The sequence below is a fragment of the Puma concolor genome, chromosome D1, assembly GCF_028749965.1.
Source record: "Puma concolor isolate L17-30 chromosome D1, mPumCon1.1.hap2, whole genome shotgun sequence".
Lineage (NCBI taxonomy): Eukaryota > Metazoa > Chordata > Mammalia > Carnivora > Felidae > Puma > Puma concolor.
The window spans coordinates 51,227,190-51,246,077 of record NC_141676.1 but is presented as its reverse complement, the minus strand read 5'-3'; the positions used below and the strand labels follow the sequence as shown (position 1 = coordinate 51,246,077).

The 18,888-nt window shown below is 39.0% G+C and overlaps 1 protein-coding gene and 1 pseudogene across 2 annotated transcripts in view; both read left to right on the top strand.

Moving 5' to 3' along the window:
• The window catches only part of LOC112865977 (olfactory receptor 5P4), a 47,334-nt gene extending 30,966 nt beyond the window's left edge, over positions 1-16,368 (top strand). The window contains exons 8-9 of one of the 2 annotated variants that reach the window (XM_086678057.1): positions 5,122-5,216; positions 11,966-16,368. In XM_086678057.1, coding sequence (XP_086534183.1) covers positions 13,515-14,447 — 933 coding nt within the window. In that variant the 5' untranslated portion in view covers positions 5,122-5,216; positions 11,966-13,514 and the 3' untranslated portion in view covers positions 14,448-16,368. The remainder of the gene's footprint in view (positions 1-5,121; positions 5,217-11,965) is intronic. The other variant, XM_086678058.1, reaches the window with a different exon arrangement.
• Positions 34-2,109, top strand: LOC112865658 (olfactory receptor 5P80-like; annotated as a pseudogene).
• Positions 16,369-18,888: the final 2,520 nt, after the last annotated feature.

The window sequence follows — 18,888 nt, the reverse complement described above, 5'->3', positions numbered from 1 at the left end:
CTAAATGTGGTTTCTTGCAAAGATCTTCGCAAGATGTGGGGAGTCGACCACAGAAGCATAGTCTTGATCCAGCAATATTACACGTCCCATTACACCCACATCAATATGTTGCTTCCCCCAGAGTTTATTGGCTAGCCAAGTGGTTGGTGTCTAAGGTTTTATATGCAAACATTACTTGCTCGTTAGTATATAGGTTACCACTTTCTACAAGAGGATTGAATATCAAAGTTGTCCTTATTTGCAAGGTTATACTACATGCTTGCAAACAACCCGTCAGAATATGCTAAAATATTTTTCTTTCTCTTATTTTCCAATTGTAAATGGGCGGTTATAGCTATGTGTTAGAGAAGGAGAGGGGAGGAGAGGAAAGATAATTTGATAGCACACTCAGGAATGAAGTCAAGCTACCAAACAGTCATTTGGGATACTGTCGATTGGGGCATTTGTGAATCTACATTTTCTCACCGTGTTTTATATTTGTAGAAGGCAAACACTAAATCGCTTTCACTTCTACACCTGGTAGATGATGTGGCACAGGAAAGTGGCTCTGATTATACACAAGTCTTCCTCTTCTTTGACTGAGTTCTTGGCACATCGTCAGTGTGTGAGAAACCCTTGTGGATCGGCCAGTGCCATGTATGCCCACACGGAAATATGAGATTTTTTCTGTCAGCTTTTACAAATTAACTGCCCCAAAGAGCAAATGCCAAATCAGAAGGCTTTAACGTCCTTGTGACAAGTTTTGCCCTTGTACCACACAATTCTATAAAACTACATCACGTGCAAATAATATAAATGCAAAACGAAGGACACTCAAATCCCCAGAGACATTTCCACAAATACATTAATCCTGAAGCTGGAAAATTTTGGCTGTTGGTATAGGGATTGGTATCAACAATAAGAAGTAGTCAACCCATGTCTAAACTATAATCAAAATCTCAATCTTTTTTTTTTTTGTACAAGTGATCTTTCAGGTCCTGTTATATTTTGTCACTCACTTTCCAGACCAATTTAATTTGACTAGGAATATGGCCTTCCTGACTTTAAATTTTTTTTTTTCAACGTTTATTTATTTTTGGGACAGAGAGAGACAGAGCATGAACGGGGGAAGGGCAGAGAGAGAGGGAGACACAGAATCGGAAACAGGCTCCAGGCTCTGAGCCATCAGCCCAGAGCCTGACGCGGGGCTCGAACTCACGGACTGCGAGATCGTGACATGGCTGAAGTCGGATGCTTAACCGACTGCGCCACCCAGGAGCCCCTATCTTAATTTTAAAAATAAGGATATTGAGTCTCAGAAGGATTATATAATTTTCAAGGTCACCTGCCAGGTGGCAGACCTTAAATTTATCCCCAGAGCTTTTGGCTCTGAAGTCTTCTCTTATTTTCATTGCAGCAACAGTACATCACGCTTTTCCATATCATACTGGCACCCACATAGTTCAGCTTGGCTCTGATGTTGTCTTTGGACACACTTTGGACAACACTTTGGCTGAGTGGCTGAGTGTTTCCTGCTGGCTGCCATGGCCTGTGATCACTATGTGGCCACCCGCTCTCCACTTCTCTACTCTACACACATGTCTTCCAGAGTCTGTATCGTCTTATTGGCTGCTTCCTATCTGGGGGGATGGGTGAATGCTTCATCATTTACTGGTTGTTTATTGAGCTCGACTTTTTGTGGACCAAATAAAATCAACCATGTCTCCTGTGACCTCCCACCACTAGTGAAGCTTTCTAGTACCCATATTTATGTGCTGAAGTATCTCCTGCCATCTTAGGTGGGTCAATCATTGTAATCACATTGTTTATCATAGCTGTTTCATATCTATACATCCTGCACTTGGTCCTGAATATGCACCCCACTGAGGGAAGACACAAGGCCTTCTCTTTTTGTACTTCTCACCTCAGTGCAGCCACTTTGTTTTATGGCACAGTCACATTTGTTTATGTCATACCGAAGTCAAGCTACTCATCTGACGATATTAAAGTGGTGTCTGTGTTCTATACAGTGTGGTCCCCATGCTGAACCCCTTGATCTACAGTCTGAGAAACAAAGAGGTGAAAGAGGCAATGAGAAAATTGATGGCTAGAAAAAATAGGTCATTTTGAAAGAAATTCAGTGTGATTCCAGAAACTGAAAAACTATAGTTTCAGGAACATATGTAATAGATGTTTATGTTGTCCATTAGCCTTATCACTTTATGTGAAGAACTATCTTAAATACACAATGCCAGTATGTTAATTAGTACCAACTTTAATTTATAATTTTCTAGGTCACAAAATATATCATTTCATGAAATTCTGCTGGGTTTGATTTAATATATATATTTCAGCATTAGGAGACCTAGAGAATATAGTTTTACTTTTTCTCTGCTTTGCTCATTGGTTAGAGTCCATGATTACAGAGTGTTTTATTTTTCTTCTGTTAGGTTATTATTTTTAAAATATCTTCTTGTAAGTTAGTATCTTAGAAAGCATTGTGTACTCAATGGAAATGCAATTGATAGTAGTGTCAGTCCAGGTCACTTTCTCTGGAAGCCTTGGTCTGTCTTATACAGGGTTATCATAACCTTTGAAATGGAGTCTTGAAAATTTTTATTTCCACCTAGAATAAGAGACCAAAAGAATTTATTACATACTTTTGCCACCAAAGCAACTCAATCCAGGTAACACAGAAGAACTCTGAAGGCTGAGCCTTTGAGAGTTCCTTTGAAAATTCCCAGTAGATTTTTCATATTTTTCAAAAGTTTGTCTCCAAAGACTTGTCTTTGAACCTTTGCTAACAAGCTTTTGAATAGTAGGAAAAACTACTGGGGAGTATTGGTGGGAGGAGGCTAAGGTACAGTGGAACTTTCTTTCGCAAGCCAATTGGTATAAAATTATGGATTAAGACACCCAGGCTGATGCAGGCAAGGACTATACCTGCGATCCTTCTCCCAAATATCTCCCAAAGTGTTCATTGCAACCACTTCCGTCACGACTTTATTTTAGGTGTTTATGATTGAGCCTGGACAGTTTTCACCCTCCTGAATTACTTCCCTGCCTCCAGAACCTTTTGATTAATCATGTTGAAAGATTAAAATATGGTTTTCCAATTATTACAAAAGTGATGTGTGTTATATGAATCCTAGAGTAAATGTGGATTCCAATTCTCCCTAATCCACTGTTCCCAGAATATAAATTGGTGAAAGAAGAACTCTTTACAGTCAGAGATAAGAAGACAACTTGCAGAAGGAATAGCTTCAGGAAGTCCTGGTAACTCAGGTCTCCTGTGGATGATGTTATTTATCCACAGTTTTTTAGAAAGATAATACCAGAAAGTCCGAGGCTAGTCACCAGGTTTTACAATGAAGTAATCAGGTGGCGTTCCCCCTCATCGCTCTGGACCTCTTATGTTGAGCATTTTAAAAAAGCATTTGTCAGCCATTTGTATATCTCCTTTCGTGTAATGTCTCTTCAAGTCCTTTGCCAATTTTATGCTCAGATTGTACTTTTCTTATCGATTTGTTCTTACTATAATCTGTCTACAACTCTTTTGTCAGATTTCTGCATTTGGAAGTTATACTCCCATTCCGGTTTGCCTTATCACTCTCTTAATTGTCTTTTGATGAACGGAAGTTTTTAATTTTAATGAAGTCTAATGTAACAACGTTTTCCTTATTGTTTTGTGTTTTAGTGACAAGTTCAAGAAATCTTTTCCCAATCCAAGGCTACAAAAATATTCTCTCATGTATTCTAGAGGTTTTATACTTTTGAAACTCAGAGTTGGGCTGTAATTTTACTTTGTTTCACGTATGAATTAAAAAGGGCAGAGCCAACACATATATTTACTGAGAGAATTTGTGAAACTATGTGGTTTTGCTTGTATTACCAGCTCCTCCTCCAAGACTGTTTTTTATTTTATTTTATTTTATTAATTATTTATTTTTTAATTTACATCCAAGTTAGTTAGCATATACTGCAACAAAGATATCAGGAGTAGATTCCTTAATTCCCCTTACCCATTTAGCCCATCCCCTCTCCCACAACCCCTCCAGCAACCCTCAGTTTTTCTCTGTATTTCAGAGTCTCTTATGTTTTGTCCCCCTCCCTGTTTTTATATTCTTTTTGCTTCCCTTATGTTCATCTGTTTTGTATCTTAAAGTTCTCATATGAGTGAAGTCATATGATATTTGTCTTTCTCTGACTAATTTCACCTAGCATAATACCCTCTAGTTCCATCCATGCAGTTGCTAATGGCAAGATTTCATTCTTTTTGATTGCCGAGTAATCCTCCATTATGTATGTATGTGTGTATATATATATATATATATATATATATATATATATGACACCTTCTTTATCCATTCATCCACCAATGGACATTTGGGCTCTTTCCATACTTTGGCTATTGTTGATAGTGCTGCTATAAACATCGGGGTGCGTGTATCCCTTTGAAACAGCACACCTGTATCCCCTGGATAAATACCTAGTAGTGCAATTGCTGGGTCGTAGGGTAGTTCTATTTTTAATCTTTTTTTTTTTTAATTTTTTTTTCAACGTTTATTATTTATTTTTGGGACAGAGAGAGACAGAGCATGAACGGGGGAGGGGCAGAGAGAGAGGGAGACACAGAATCGGAAACAGGCTCCAGGCTCTGAGCCATCAGCCCAGAGCCTGACGCGGGGCTCGAACCCACGGACCGCGAGATCGTGACCTGGCTGAAGTCGGACGCTTAACCGACTGCGCCACCCAGGCGCCCCTCTATTTTTAATCTTTTGAGGAACCTCCATACTGTTTTCCAGAGTGACTGCACCAGTTTGCATTCTCACCAGCAGTACAAAAGAGATCCTCTTTCTCCACATCCTCGCCAACCTCTGTTGTTGCCTGAGTTGTTAGTGTTAGCCATTCTGACAGGTATGAGGTGGTATCTCGTTGTGGTTTTGATTTATATTTCCCTGGTGATGAGTGATGTTGAGCATTTTTTCATGTGTTGGTTGGCCATCTGGATGGGTTGTTTGGAGAAGTGTCTTCATGCAAGACTGCTTTTTAGATAAACTCCTTGGAGTGTAGGGGAAGGGAATTTTGGGGTGAAATGATTTACTTTTGCACTAGGGTTACTTCTGATTTCTGTCTGTCCAGGCAGTCCACGATGTCATCTAAGGATTGGCTGATTCCTTCTCATCCCTTCAAGGTCTCTCAGTATAATGCAAGCCAGACTATGCACCTGCCCTCAGGTATGCAACCTGTCACAGGTCTCTGCTCACAGGGAAACAATCCCATTACAATACACCAAAAAGAATAAAATAATCTAGGAATATATTTAGTGAAGGAGATGAAACTTCCTTTGTTTACTTTGTAAACTTGTATAGTGAAAACTATAAAATATTGATAAAAGAAATTAAATAAGACCCAAGCAAATGTAAAAACATCCTGTGTTCTTAGGTTGGAAGACTTAATATTGTTAAAATATCCATACCTCCCAGGCAGATTCAGTGCATCCCTACCAAAATCTCAATATAATTTTTATAGAAATGGAAAAAAGAATTATAAAATTCATATGGAACCACAAAGGGCCCCCAAATAGCCAAAATAATCTTGAGAAGGAACAGCAAAGCTATAGGCATCACATTTCCTGATTCAAAATAATATTGCAAAGCTACATTAATTCAAATAGTATGGTACTGACATAAAGACATACGTCTAGGCCAATGAATAGAATACAGTACCAGAAATATGTTAATGCATATACAGTCAAATAATTTTCAACAAAGGCACCAAGAATACACAGTGAGGAAAGTCTCTTCAATAAATGGTGTTGGGAAAAGTGGATATCCATATTCAAAAGAATGAAATTGAACTCTTTTTTTTTTAATTTAAATACAAGTTAGTTAACATATAGTGTAATAATGACTTCAGGAGGGGGCGCCTGGGTGGCTCAGTCGGTTGAGCGTCCGACTTCGGCTCAGGTCACGATCTCGTGGTCCGTGAGTTCGAGCCCTGCGTCGGGCTCTGTGCTAATGGCTCAGAGCCTGGAGCCTGCTTCCGATTCTGTGTCTTCCTCTCTCTCTGCCCCTCTGCCGTTCATGCTCTGTCTCTCTCTGTCTCAAAAATAAATAAACGTTAAAAGAAATTTTTTTTAAAAATAATGACTTCAGGAGTAGAATTTAGTGATTCTTCGCTTATAGATAACACCCAGTACTCATCTAAACAAGCCTTCCTTGATGCCCCTCGCCCATTTAGCCCATCCCCCCACCCAACATCCCTCCAGCAACCCTCAGTTTGTTCTCTGTATTTAAGAGTCTCTTATGGCTTATCTCCCTCTCTGTTTTTATATTATTTTTGCTTCCCTTGAACTCTTATCTTAAAGTAAACAAAAGAATCAACTCAAAATGGATTAAAGACTTAAATGTAAGAAATAAAACTGCAAGAAGAAAACCCCTGGAAGAAAATAGGGGAAAAGTTTCATGTCATTGGTCTTGGCAATAATGTTTTTGGTATGACATTGAAATCACAGGCAACAAAACCAACGAAATCACAGGTAACAAAAATAGACAAGTGGGACTACATCAAACTTAAAGCTTCTGCACAGCAATGAAAACCATCACCAAAGTGAAAAGGTAACTACAGAATGAGAAAATATTTGCAAACGATATATCTGATAAGGCATTAATTTCCAAAATATATAAGGAACAGCTCAGCAAAGACAACTCAATAGCAAAAACAAGAAATGGCCAAGAGGTACCAGGAAAGATACTCAACATCGCTCATCATCATGTAGATGCAAATCAAAACCATGATGAAATATCACCTCATATGTGTCAAGATGGCTATTATCAAAAAAACAAAAGGTAAGTGTAGGTGAAGGGCACCTGGGTGGATCAGTCAGTTAAGTGTCCAACTTCGGTTCAGGTCATGATCTCACGATCTGTGGGTTTAAGCCCCGCGTCAGGCTCTGTGCTGAAAGCTCTGAGCCTGGAGCCTGCTTGGGATTCTGTGTCTTCCTCTCTCTGCCCCTGCCTCACTCATGCTCTGTCTCTCTCTCTCTCTCTCTCTCTCTCTCTCTCAAAAATAACTAAAAACATTAAAAAATTTAAACTTTTTTCAAAAAGATAATTGTAGGTGAGTATGTGGAGAGAGGGCAAACTTTTATACATTGTTGCTGGGAATGCAAAATGGTACAGCTGCTATGAAAACCAGTATGGAGGTTGCTCAATTAAGAATAGAACTACTGTATCATTCAGTAATCCCAACTCTAAATATTTATCTAAAAGAACTGTAATCAGTATCTCAGAGATATTAGCACTCACATGTTCACTCCAGCACTATTGACAATAGCCAAGATATGAGAAAGCAACTTAAATGTCTACTCACAGGTAAATGGATAAAGAAAATTTGGTATATATACATACAACGGAATCTTTTTTAGTCTTGAAAAGAGGAAATTCTGCAATATGTGATAATATGGATGAACTTGGAAGACATTATGCTGAGTGAAATAAGCCAGTCACAGAAGGACTAACACTACATGATTCTACTTTATGGCGTACCTAAAACAGTCAAAGTCACAGACTCAAGAGTGGAATGATGCTTGTCAGAGGCTGGAATTGGAGTGAGATGGGAAGTTGCTAACCAACAGGCATAAGGTTGCAGTTAAGCAAGAGAAATACGTTCTAAAGATCTGCTGCAGAACATTGTATTGTAGTCAACAAGACCGTATTGTACACCTAAAAGCCTGTTGAGATGTCTCGTGTCAAGTCTGGTACTGCTATGTACCAGGCACTCTGCAATGTTCTAAGCATAAGTGTGGAACAAAGCAGACATGATCCTTCCCTCATGTAAGTGTAGGAAAGTAGTCCAAAAAAAAAAAAAAAAAAAAAAGACCCGGAGCAATTATTTACACTAGTATCATCATAATTAAAAGTATAATAGATGCAGAACATATTTCGGGATTCTCTGAAACTATACACCATGAGACTATGACTTAGTCCAGGGTGTCAGAGGAAGTTTGAACAGTGAAATAAATTTAAACCTGAGACCTAAGGTGACTAGGAATTGATCTTCTGTTGAAAGGGGGTGGAGTGATGAATATAACCATAAAATGGTTTTTAGTTGTGGGAGTACCTATTTATCTTTAGGTCCTAGTATAGTATCTGATACACAGAAAGATTTTCTAAAAATTGTTTAACACTAATTCAACAAACGTATTCAGTGCCTCCTACATTCTCAGCATTGCACCATTAAAGGATACAAAAATAGTCATAGACACTGCACTTTCAACCAAGGAAAGAGCAAGATGTTCCAACTATAATGGATACTAATCAAATGGTGTGAACAAAATGTTGAGAGGAGGACAGGAATGAAGGGAATTTAATTCTCGCAGATATGATCTGAGCTATTTTTGTGGAATTGATGGCCATTTGTGTCATTTATTTGTGTCATTTATCAGCCACAGTTGGGCTTCCTTAAAACCTAAAGGAGATCAAGTGGGATTCATTCCTGGGCTGCAGGGCTGGTTCAACATTCGCAAATCAATCAACGTGATACATCACATTAATAAAAGATAAGAACCATATGAACCTGTCAATCGATGCAGAAAAAGCATTTGACAACATTCAGCATCGTTTCTTAATAAAAACCCTCGAGAAAGTCGGGATAGAAGGAACATACTTAAACATCATAAAAGCCATTTATGAAAAGCCCACAGCTAATATCATCCTCAATGGGGAAAAACTGAGAGCTTCCCTCCTGAGGTCAGGAATACCACAGGGATGTCCACTTTCACCGCTGTTGTTTAACATAGTGTTGGAAGTTCTAGCATCAGCAATCAGACAATAAAAGGAAATCAAAGGCATCAAAGTTGGCAAAGATGAAGTCAAGCTTTCACTTTTTGCAGATGACATGATATTATACATGGAAAACCCGATAGACTCCACCAAAAGTCTGCTAGAACTGATACATGAATTTAGCAAAGTGGCAGGATACAAAATCAATGTACAGAAATCAGTTGCATTCTTATACATTAATAATGAAGCAACAGAAAGACAAACTGATCCCATTCCCAACTGCACCAAGAATCACAAAATACCTAGGAATAAACCTACCCAAAGATGTAAAAGATCTGTATGCTGAAAACTATAGAAAGCTTATGAAGGAAATTGAAGAAGATACAAAGAAATGGAAAAACATTCCATGCTCATGGATTGGAAGAATAAATATTGTCAAAATGTCAATACTACCCAAAGCTATCTACACATTCAATGCAATCCCAATTAAAATTGCACCAGCATTCTTCTCAAAGCTAGAATGAGCAATCCTAAAATTTGTATGGAACCACAGAAGACCCCGAATCGCCAAAGTAATTTTGAAGAAGAAGACCAAACCGGGAGGCATCACAATCCCAGACTTTAGCCTCTACTACAAAGCTGTCATCATCAAGACAGCATGGTATTGGCACAAAAACAGACACATAGACCAATGGAATAGAATAGAGACTCCAGAACTGGACCCACAAAAGTATGGCCAACTAATCTTTGACAAAGCAGGAAAGAATATCCAATGGAAAAAAGACAGTCTCTTTAACAAATGGTGCTGGGAGAACTGGACAGCAACATGCAGAAGAATGAAACTAGACCACTTTCTTACACCATTCAAAAATAAATTCAAAATGGATAAAGGACTGAATGTGAGACAGGAAACCATCAAAACCCTAGAGGAGAAAGCAGGAAAAAAACCTCTCTGACCTCAGCCCCAGCAATTTCTTACTTGACACATCACCAAGGGCAAGGGAATTAAAAGCAAAAATGAACTATTGGGACCTCATGAAGATAAAAACTTCTGCACAGCAAAGGAAACAATCAACAAAACTGAAAGGCAACTGATGGAATGGGAAAAGATATTTGCAAATGGCATATCGGACAAAGGGCTAGTATCCAAAATCTATAAAGAACCCACCAAACTCCACACCCGAAAAACAAATAATCCAGTGAAGAAATGGGCAGAAAACACGAATAGACACTTCTCTAAAGAAGACATCCAGATGGCCAACAGGCACATGAAAAGATGCTCAACGTCACTCCTCATCAGGGAAATACAAATCAAAACCACACTCAGATATCACCTCACGCCAGTCAGAGTGGCTAAAATGAACAAATCAGGAGACTAGAGATGCTGGAGTGGATGTGGAGAAACGGGAACCCTCTTGCACTGTTGGTGGGAATACAAACTGGTGCAGCCACTCTGTAAAACAGTGTGGATGTTCCTCAAAAAATTAAAAATAGACCTACCCCATGACCCAGCAATAGCACTGCTAGGAATTTACCCAAGGGATACAGGAGTGCTGATGCATAGGGGCACTTGTACCCCAATGTTTATAGCAGCACTTTCAACAATAGCCAAATTATGGAAAGAGCCTAAATGTCCATCAACTGATGAATAGACAAAGAAATTGTGGTTTATATACACAATGGAATACTACTTGGCAATGAGAAAGAATGAAATATGGCCTTTGGTAGCAACATGGGTGGAACTGGAGAGTGTTATGCTAAGTGAAATAAGTCATACAGAGAAAGACAGATACCATATGTTTTCACTCTTATGTGGATCCTGAGAAACTTAACAGACCATGGGGGAGAGGAAGGAGAAAAAAAGCTAGGGAGGGAGGGAGCCAAACCATAAGAGACTCTTAAAAACTGAGAACAAACTGAGGGTTGATGGGGGGTGGGAGGGAGGGGAGGGTGGGTGATGGGTATTGAGGAGGGCACCTTTTGGGATGAGCACTGGGTGTTGTATGGAAACCAATTTGACAATAAATTTCATATTTAAAAAAAAACCTAAAGGAATAGTATCTTTCTAGGACAGAGGGAGTCTCATAGTATGCCCATTTCCTAATTTGGTGGCTTTGAGGTGTTTGAGCTGTTAGAACCTCCTAATATGAATTATCACATTTAGCTTTGTTCTGAAGGTTATTGACTAATGGGCTCTTCAAGCCCAGAATCAAAGGTACCTGACCTTCAACCTTAGAGAATGTTCTGCTATGTGGCCATGGTCCAAGAATACAACCAGAGTTGATTGTGGCCATGTATCTTTGACAATCTGCCAGTCAATGTGGAAGTTGTGGTAGGCAGGGTTCTAAGAAAAATGTTAGTGTGAGATTCATTGTTTTCTTAAGAGTTGATGGATTAAGGTTGGCAAAGGGGAGAGGGAATAGCATGTGCGTGATAATCTTTGCCACCAATAAGCATGGGATGTATGTGAAGTGTCCTAGATCCACATTACATGTAAAAAATACATATGATTTTTTAAAAGTTACATCACTTATGTTGAAAATAATATTGCAATTCCAATGGACTCATGTTTATAAGTTAAACTGTACTAGGAAACCCACATTATCTCTAAACATAGGTGACATGAAAACCTGGGCCACTGAATATAGCCATACTTCAGAAATGTCACAAATTGTCACAGCCATATTAGTCATGTTGATCTAATAATCAACTTCAATGGTAGTAAAATATTATAATATTTTTCAGTTTATTTAAATTTAAATGTTTAATTATTATATTTAATTAAAAAAATAAAAGGAACCACAGAGTATTGAGAAAGTATTTCATTCACACACTTTTACATAATCAGGTTTACATGCTATTTCTCTGTCCCAGTAGATATGCACATGTAATTTCTCTATCCCAGTGGATTCTCAGTGTAGTTTTCCAGGACAAATAAAGAAATTAACTTGTAATTACAAGTGACGTAAGTGATTTGGGCCTTATCTCAAATGACATAAGCCTCACTTAAATATGGCACTGCTTTACAGTGACAACTCCTTGGAGCCTATCCCTAGTGTTGTAATGGATGTGTCCCTAATTTATACTGTTCTTTGTTAAGGGATACTGAAATATTTGATTCTCTTGCAGATACCAGAAGTTACAGTCGATTATTTCAAGTTCATCACTAGTAATTGAGCATCTATTTGTTGTGTGCACAGTGCTTGGTATTTTCATCCACATCATATCATTTAACACAAGAATCATATAAGGTATGTATCATTATTTCCTTTTTATAGGAGAGGAAACAGAAGGTCAACAATGTCTTTGAATGTGCCTATGATTCCATAGATAGTGAGAGTCAGAGCTAGAAACTGATATCAAGTTTGTGTGGCTGCAAAGTCCATGGTCTTTGTGCACATCACTTTGCCTTCCCTCCTGGCACTCATATCCAACTTTGAAAGCTTTTGTGCCTTTCATACACTTATTTTTTCTAAAGTAATTCTTTTCAGGCTGAGGCTTTGTCTTATTTAAAAAAAAAAAAAACAAAAGCCAGAATGTGAGAATTCAGACACATAACCCTAGTACTGCTCATATTGTAGGATATCATGGTCATGATTCACACACAACTTTTGGGGAAATGTCCATGCTTGCTGATAGTTATGTATGTATGTTTTCTTAATTCTTCAGATTGAAGTTCGTCAAGAAAAATCAAATTATTCAGAAGAATATGTTGCTCTTTAATCTAGAAAAGCCATGGAAATGGCCGAATGTAACTAACATACTCTCCCCTGTCCTTGATTATGTGCTCTAATTTGAACCAAGGGAATATTATTCCGAAATGATCGTTTTTCTTCCAATCCAATTTCCTAGCCTCCCTAGCTGGCTACTTCCATCCACACCTCTCTAACTACTCTCTCCCCCCATCACCATCATATGCCCCCACTTCTTATTTCCCTATGGTTTCATACCACAACCGATGAAACCATCACTTACCAATGTAGGTCTCCAAATGCTTCAGTTCACTTTCCAATTAATCCCAGTCCATAAAAATACCTGGACTCTTCTCTGCTTCATGTAATCCAAGAAGCATGAAAAAGTATGATGTGAGAGATAAATCTTGGAAGATTTTGCAAAATCTACTGGATTTAGCTCATAACAATAAGAAAAATCGTGTTTGGCCCATTCAGCTTGAACATAGACACTTTCCAGCCCTTGGTATCAATGATAACTAAGGATGTGATTTTTTTTTCATTCCAGGAAAAGGATCAAGTCAGAAAAACATGTCAAAATCAACTCAATACTTTTTGGTCCAGTAATTGGATAAATGGTGATAGTATTTACTGAAAAGAGAATACTGGTGCAGAGGCACATTTGGGATGAGGGTAGAAAATCAAGAGCTGACCTTTCTATAATCACTTAGGTTATTTATAGTTTATGTTATTACAATCAGTATTGCTGTAACATCATTTTACATATTCTTGTACACTTGGGGAAGACTTACTCTACAGTATTTCATACAGTATAGGAGTAAAATAGCTGAATTCTAAGGTAATCGAGTCTCCAATTTTAATATATTCATGGAATTTGAAAAGAAAATTTGTGTGCACAAAGTATTCTAGAAGTGAGGGCAAAGTTACCATTTAAAAATTTTAATTGTAGGGTTCTCTACAGGTATCGTCATTAAATTAAGATACCCCATTAATGTGGGGTAATTTCAACCATTTTAATCTCTGGTTCTGATTTCAATAGCCACCATTAAATGAATAGATGGAAAACCACACAGCAGTGACAGAGTTCATTATTCTGGGATTAACAGATAATCCCACACTATGTGCCATCTTCTTTGTGATTTTTCTGGGAGTTTATGTAGTTACCATAGTGGGAAATATCAGTATAATCATCTTAATCCGAAGCAGCCCACAGCTGCACACCCCAATGTACCTTTTTCTTAGCCATTTGGCCTTTGTGGACATTGGGTATTCCACGTCAGTCACGCCAATCATGCTAATGAGTTTTTTAAGAGAGAAAACAACTATCCCTATCACTGGTTGTATAGCCCAGCTTGGCTCTGATGTCACTTTTGGGACTACAGAATGCTTCCTGCTGGCTACCATGGCCTATGATCGCTATGTGGCCATCTGCTCTCCCTTACTCTACTCCACCCAGATGTCCTCAGTGGTCTGCTTCCTCCTACTGGGGGCTTCCTACCTGGGTGGATGCATGAACGCTTCATCATTTACAGGCTGTCTGATGAATCTATCTTTCTGTGGACCAAATAAAATCAACCATTTTTTCTGTGACCTCTTTCCACTCTTGAAGCTTTCTTGTGGCCATGTTTTTATTGCTGAAATATCTCCCGCCATCTCTTCTGCATCCGTCCTCATAAGCACACTGTTTACCATAATTGTGTCCTACAGCTACATCCTCCACTCAATTCTGAATATGCGCTCTACTGAGGGGAGGAAGAAGGCCTTCTCAACCTGCACTTCCCACCTCACTGCCGTCACTTTGTTTTATGGGACAGTTTTGTTCGTTTATGTGATGCCCAAGTCCAGTTATTCAGCTGATCAGGTCAAAGTGGCCTCTGTCATCTATACAGTGGTGGTCCCCATGTTGAATCCCCTCATCTACAGTCTGAGGAACAAGGAGGTGAAAGGGGCCATGAGAAAACTAATGGCCAGAACACACTGGTTTTCCTGAATCGGATCAGATATAAATCCATAAATAACAAAGCAATGATTTGGGGAAACATTTGTGCTGGATACTTTAATGATATTTATCATTCACTTCATCACTTTGATAGTGAAGAACTCCTATAAATGTAAAAAGCCAATGTTTACTTCCATATAGAAAGTTAAATGTATCATTTAATGTGGAAATCTGTTTCATTCAAATTAAATATGAACTTTTCAAGGTAAGAATACCTGCTTGCAAAATAGTTTCATTAATCAGTTGTGAGTCCTATATTAAATACAGAGAGCTATTTCCACCAAAGATCAAATTTAATTGAATTCCATCTAGTTAAATAACATTTGGGAAAAAAATTTGTCCCCAACAGATCTGTAATAAAAGATAATATTGACAAGTCAGGACGTTCAGGCCACTTCCTTTAAAGGTACTGCCCTGCCTTTGTCAATGTATATTTAAACATTTGGGAACATTGCTGTTCATGTCTCCAGAAAGCCTCTATGTCCACTTTATTGAAGCGAGAGCAAAGATCATGATTCCTCTGCTTGGCCATTAAGAGATCCAACCCAGATAACACAGAAGAGACCTTGTATACACCTGTGCTGACTCTTTTTACAATGTAAGTCTTACCAGATGAGTCTAGGGTAAGATTTCAGAAGCTGAGGTTTCTTTGGAGGGGGAGACTGGGACATTGGGACTTTGTTTCAGCAATAATTTATAGGTAGGAGGCACGAAATTATGGGTCAGGCAAATAATACGTTTGCCACACATTTTGTAATGTCTCTCAAGGAGGCGTCCACTCTCCCTGCTTCTTCCACTGACCTTTTGGCGCTTATGATCCCGTCTGGTTATGGCAGTTGCCTCTAAATTGATTCCCTGCCTCCTGTATGCCTTTCACAATGATTTATGATTAATATTTTAGCTAATATATTTTGTTAGCATATGAATGATGTCAGACAAATTCTGAGACACTTTGGAGGAACCACTTTGCGAGCTGAGCTGGTAAAGCGCCAAAGTCAGCACGGACACAGCCCTTTGCAAAGACAGGGCTCCCAAAGGTATGACTTCAGTCTTGGAAAAGGGCATGTTCGAGTCACGGTGGGAGATCTGCACTCTGGTGGTTGAAGTTTTTCGCTGAGTGTTTCTGGAAGTCTTTGTCTTCTTCTTTCCTCCTATACTTTGCTTTTCACCAGGATTCATCTTCAGCCCTCTTCCCTCTCCTCCTTCCCATGATCCCCATAGGTAATCTTATCTTCTCCCATGAGCTCAGCTGCCACTGGTGTGGTGAGAGTCCCTACACACCTTCCTTGAAGGACAGATGAACTTCTTCACTGGCCTTTCCCCCCAAGACTCTCAAACTCAGTGTGCCCTGACTGTATTTATCGTATTTCTCACAAAATTATTCCTTTTCCTCTGGTTCTTTCCCAATTAGTGGCAACTCTTTGTAAGGCCTAGTACTGCAAGAGATTTGGGGCAACTCTCACCGCACACCCATCAAAATAGTCTGCCTCCCTCCACCCCATTCCTTCTGTCAGATGGAAGACATGTTGCATACTGGCGTCTCCCATATCTAAGTCTCTTCTGTCTAAGCATGTAAAGACTCCCCAGTTGATTGTGGTAAGTCCATACTGAGATTTTTCCCTTCATATTTCCACTTGAAGGGATTCAATAATCCAATCACCCAGATGTAGGGTGTGTGGCACTGTTACAACTTTTAGTGGAGAGGATAGGCGTCGACACATCTTTTCCCTCCCAAGTTCTCAATCAACCGAGGAGATGACAAAAAGAGAAGGCATATGGGAGAACAAAAATATTAACCTATATCAATGAAGGAGCTGATATTAGAGTATGTGACACATATTTGTGGACATGTGCTTTCATGTTCTGAATCCCAGAATCTGACACTCCCCTTCCCTGTCCCTGGTCTCTGCAGTGAGAGTAGGCCTGTCTCCATCCATTTATAGCATGGCCAAGAGCAGCCCAGAGCACTGAGGGCAGACTCACTCCCAAGAGAAAGGGGAAGGCAAAAGGCTGGGATTTCTGTTACGGGTTGAAGTGCGTCCCTCAAAAATTCATCCTAACCACCAGTATCTCAGAATGTGATCTTACCTGGGAATATGGTTGTTACAGGTGTAATTAGTTAAGATGAAGTCATATTGGAGGAGGCTGGGCTTCTAATCCAATATTACTGGTATCCTTATTTTTTTTTTTTTAAAAAAGAAGAATTTGGATACAGACAGCACACAGGAGGAACCTCATATGAAAATAAAAACAGAGAAGTGGGTTATGCTTCTACAATCCAAGTGGGTTATGCCCACAAACCATCAGAAGCTAAGTGAGAGAGATGGAAGGAATCCCACAGTTCTCAAAAAGAAGCAACCCTGCTGACACCTTGATCTTGGACTCCTGAACTGTGAAAGAAACAATTTTTGTTGTTTAAGCCACTCAGTTTATGGTACTTTGTTAAGGTACCGAGCTAATATTACTATATATCTAGTTTTCCCCTCCAAACTTACCATCAGCTAATTTATTACTTCTAGGGAAGGAAGGAGTGAAGGCTAAGAAAGGTGTGTGATGGGGGTACCTGGGTGGCTCAGTTGGTTAAGCGTCTGACTTCGGCTCAGGCTATAATCTCACGGTTTGTGAGTTTGAGCCCCACATCAGGCTTTGTGCTAACAGCTCAGAGCCTGAAGCCTGCTTTGGATTCTGTGTCTCCTTCTCTCTCTCTGCCCCTCCTCCACTTGTGCTCTCTCTCTGTCTCTCTTTCTCTCTCTCAAAAATAAATAAACATTAAAAAAAATTTTTTTAAGTGTGTTATGCTAGTAGATATCTCTTCCAAAGGGGGATAGAGAATATTAGGAATGGTCAAAAGCATTTTCCCCAAACAGCACATCAAAAAATAAGGATCAAGGATATCTCTGTGGCGGGACACCTGAGTGGCTCAGTCAGTTAAGCATCCAACTTCAGCCCAGGTCATGATCTTGCAGTTCATGAGTTTGAACCCTGCATCAGGCTCTGTGCTGACAGCTTGAAGCCTGGAGCCTGCTTCTGATTCTGTGTGTCCTTCTCTCTCTGCCCCTGCCCTGCTCGTGCACTCTCTCTCTCTCTCAAAAATAAAAACAAACATTACAAAAATAATAATTAAAAAAAAGAATATCCCTGTGGGAATAATCAGAAACTCCTTTTGTAAGAATTTTATTTTTTGAAGTTTCCTGATTACTATGGATTGTAGACTGGGAACAATCAAAAACTCCTTTTGTAAAAAAATGTTTTTGGAAGCTTCTTGATTACTATAGATTGTAGTTTGCTACTTGGAAGGCAGAAATATGAACTGGGCGGGGCGCCTGGCTGGCTCATTTGGAAGAGCATGGGACTCTTGATCTTGGGGCTGTGAGTTGGAGCATGTTGTGTGTAGAGATCACTTAAAAATAATATCTTAAAAAAAAAGAAGTATGACCTGGGAAAAAATTTTAAAGATCCAAAACTGTTGTATTGTTAAAATATTCTTAGTCTATATAAATTTCAGGAAATTTTTCTTCTGCAGTAGATTGGGATTTAGCAAGTCAGTGACATTCCTGCCATTCTGTGAACCTTACCTGTAGTGGAGTATTGGAGAAGATTGAAGGCAAAGGGGAAGAGAAGAGATCATTTCTTGGGGGTAAGGAAATCATCATGTACTGTGATTGGGGTGGTGGTTATACAAGTGTTTACATTTGTCAGAAGTCATCAACCTGTAGATTTAAATTGTGTGTATGTAAATTATTATACTTCAATAAAGTTGCTATTTTGGAAGATTCTACAAGAGAGTACTCAGTTCATTCTCATTTTAATCTGAGGCTTCAGGCAGTGGAGGTGATAGGATTATCATCTGCCTATTAATGTAGACCAACTCTATTTCTTAATTATTTCCCAAAGCTGTTCCCTCAACTACTGCACCTGCTCTAGTTCCCCAGACATTCATTCTTTCTGTGCCCTTCATTCCTTTCTTCAGCACTATGCCTATACTAGCATTGACTTTCTTTCTGCTTAAAAAACTTTATTTCTTCTTTTACTACAGGTTTGCTGGTGATGAATTTTAACAGTTTCAGGTGGGTTTGGGGTCGGGGGTTTTTTGTTTGCTTGTTTTGGGGGGGTGGTCATAAAAAGTTATTCCACCTTCATTTTTTTTTCCACTTAATTTTTTTTTTAATTTTGAAATAATTCTAGATTCAAGGAAGCTGCAAAGATAGTACAGAGAGGTCCTGTGAACCCTTTATCTAATTTCACCCAGGGCTTACTACAGTACCGCACAAAACCAAGAAACGGACATTGATACAATGTATTGGTAACCTTCTGTGCACCTTCATTCTTGAAGATAACTCTGGGTAGAATTCTAGGTTGTCCGTGAAATGTCTTCAAGCACCTTTAAGATGTAATTGTTCTCGTGCTTCTACCATTTCTCTAAAAAGTTTAG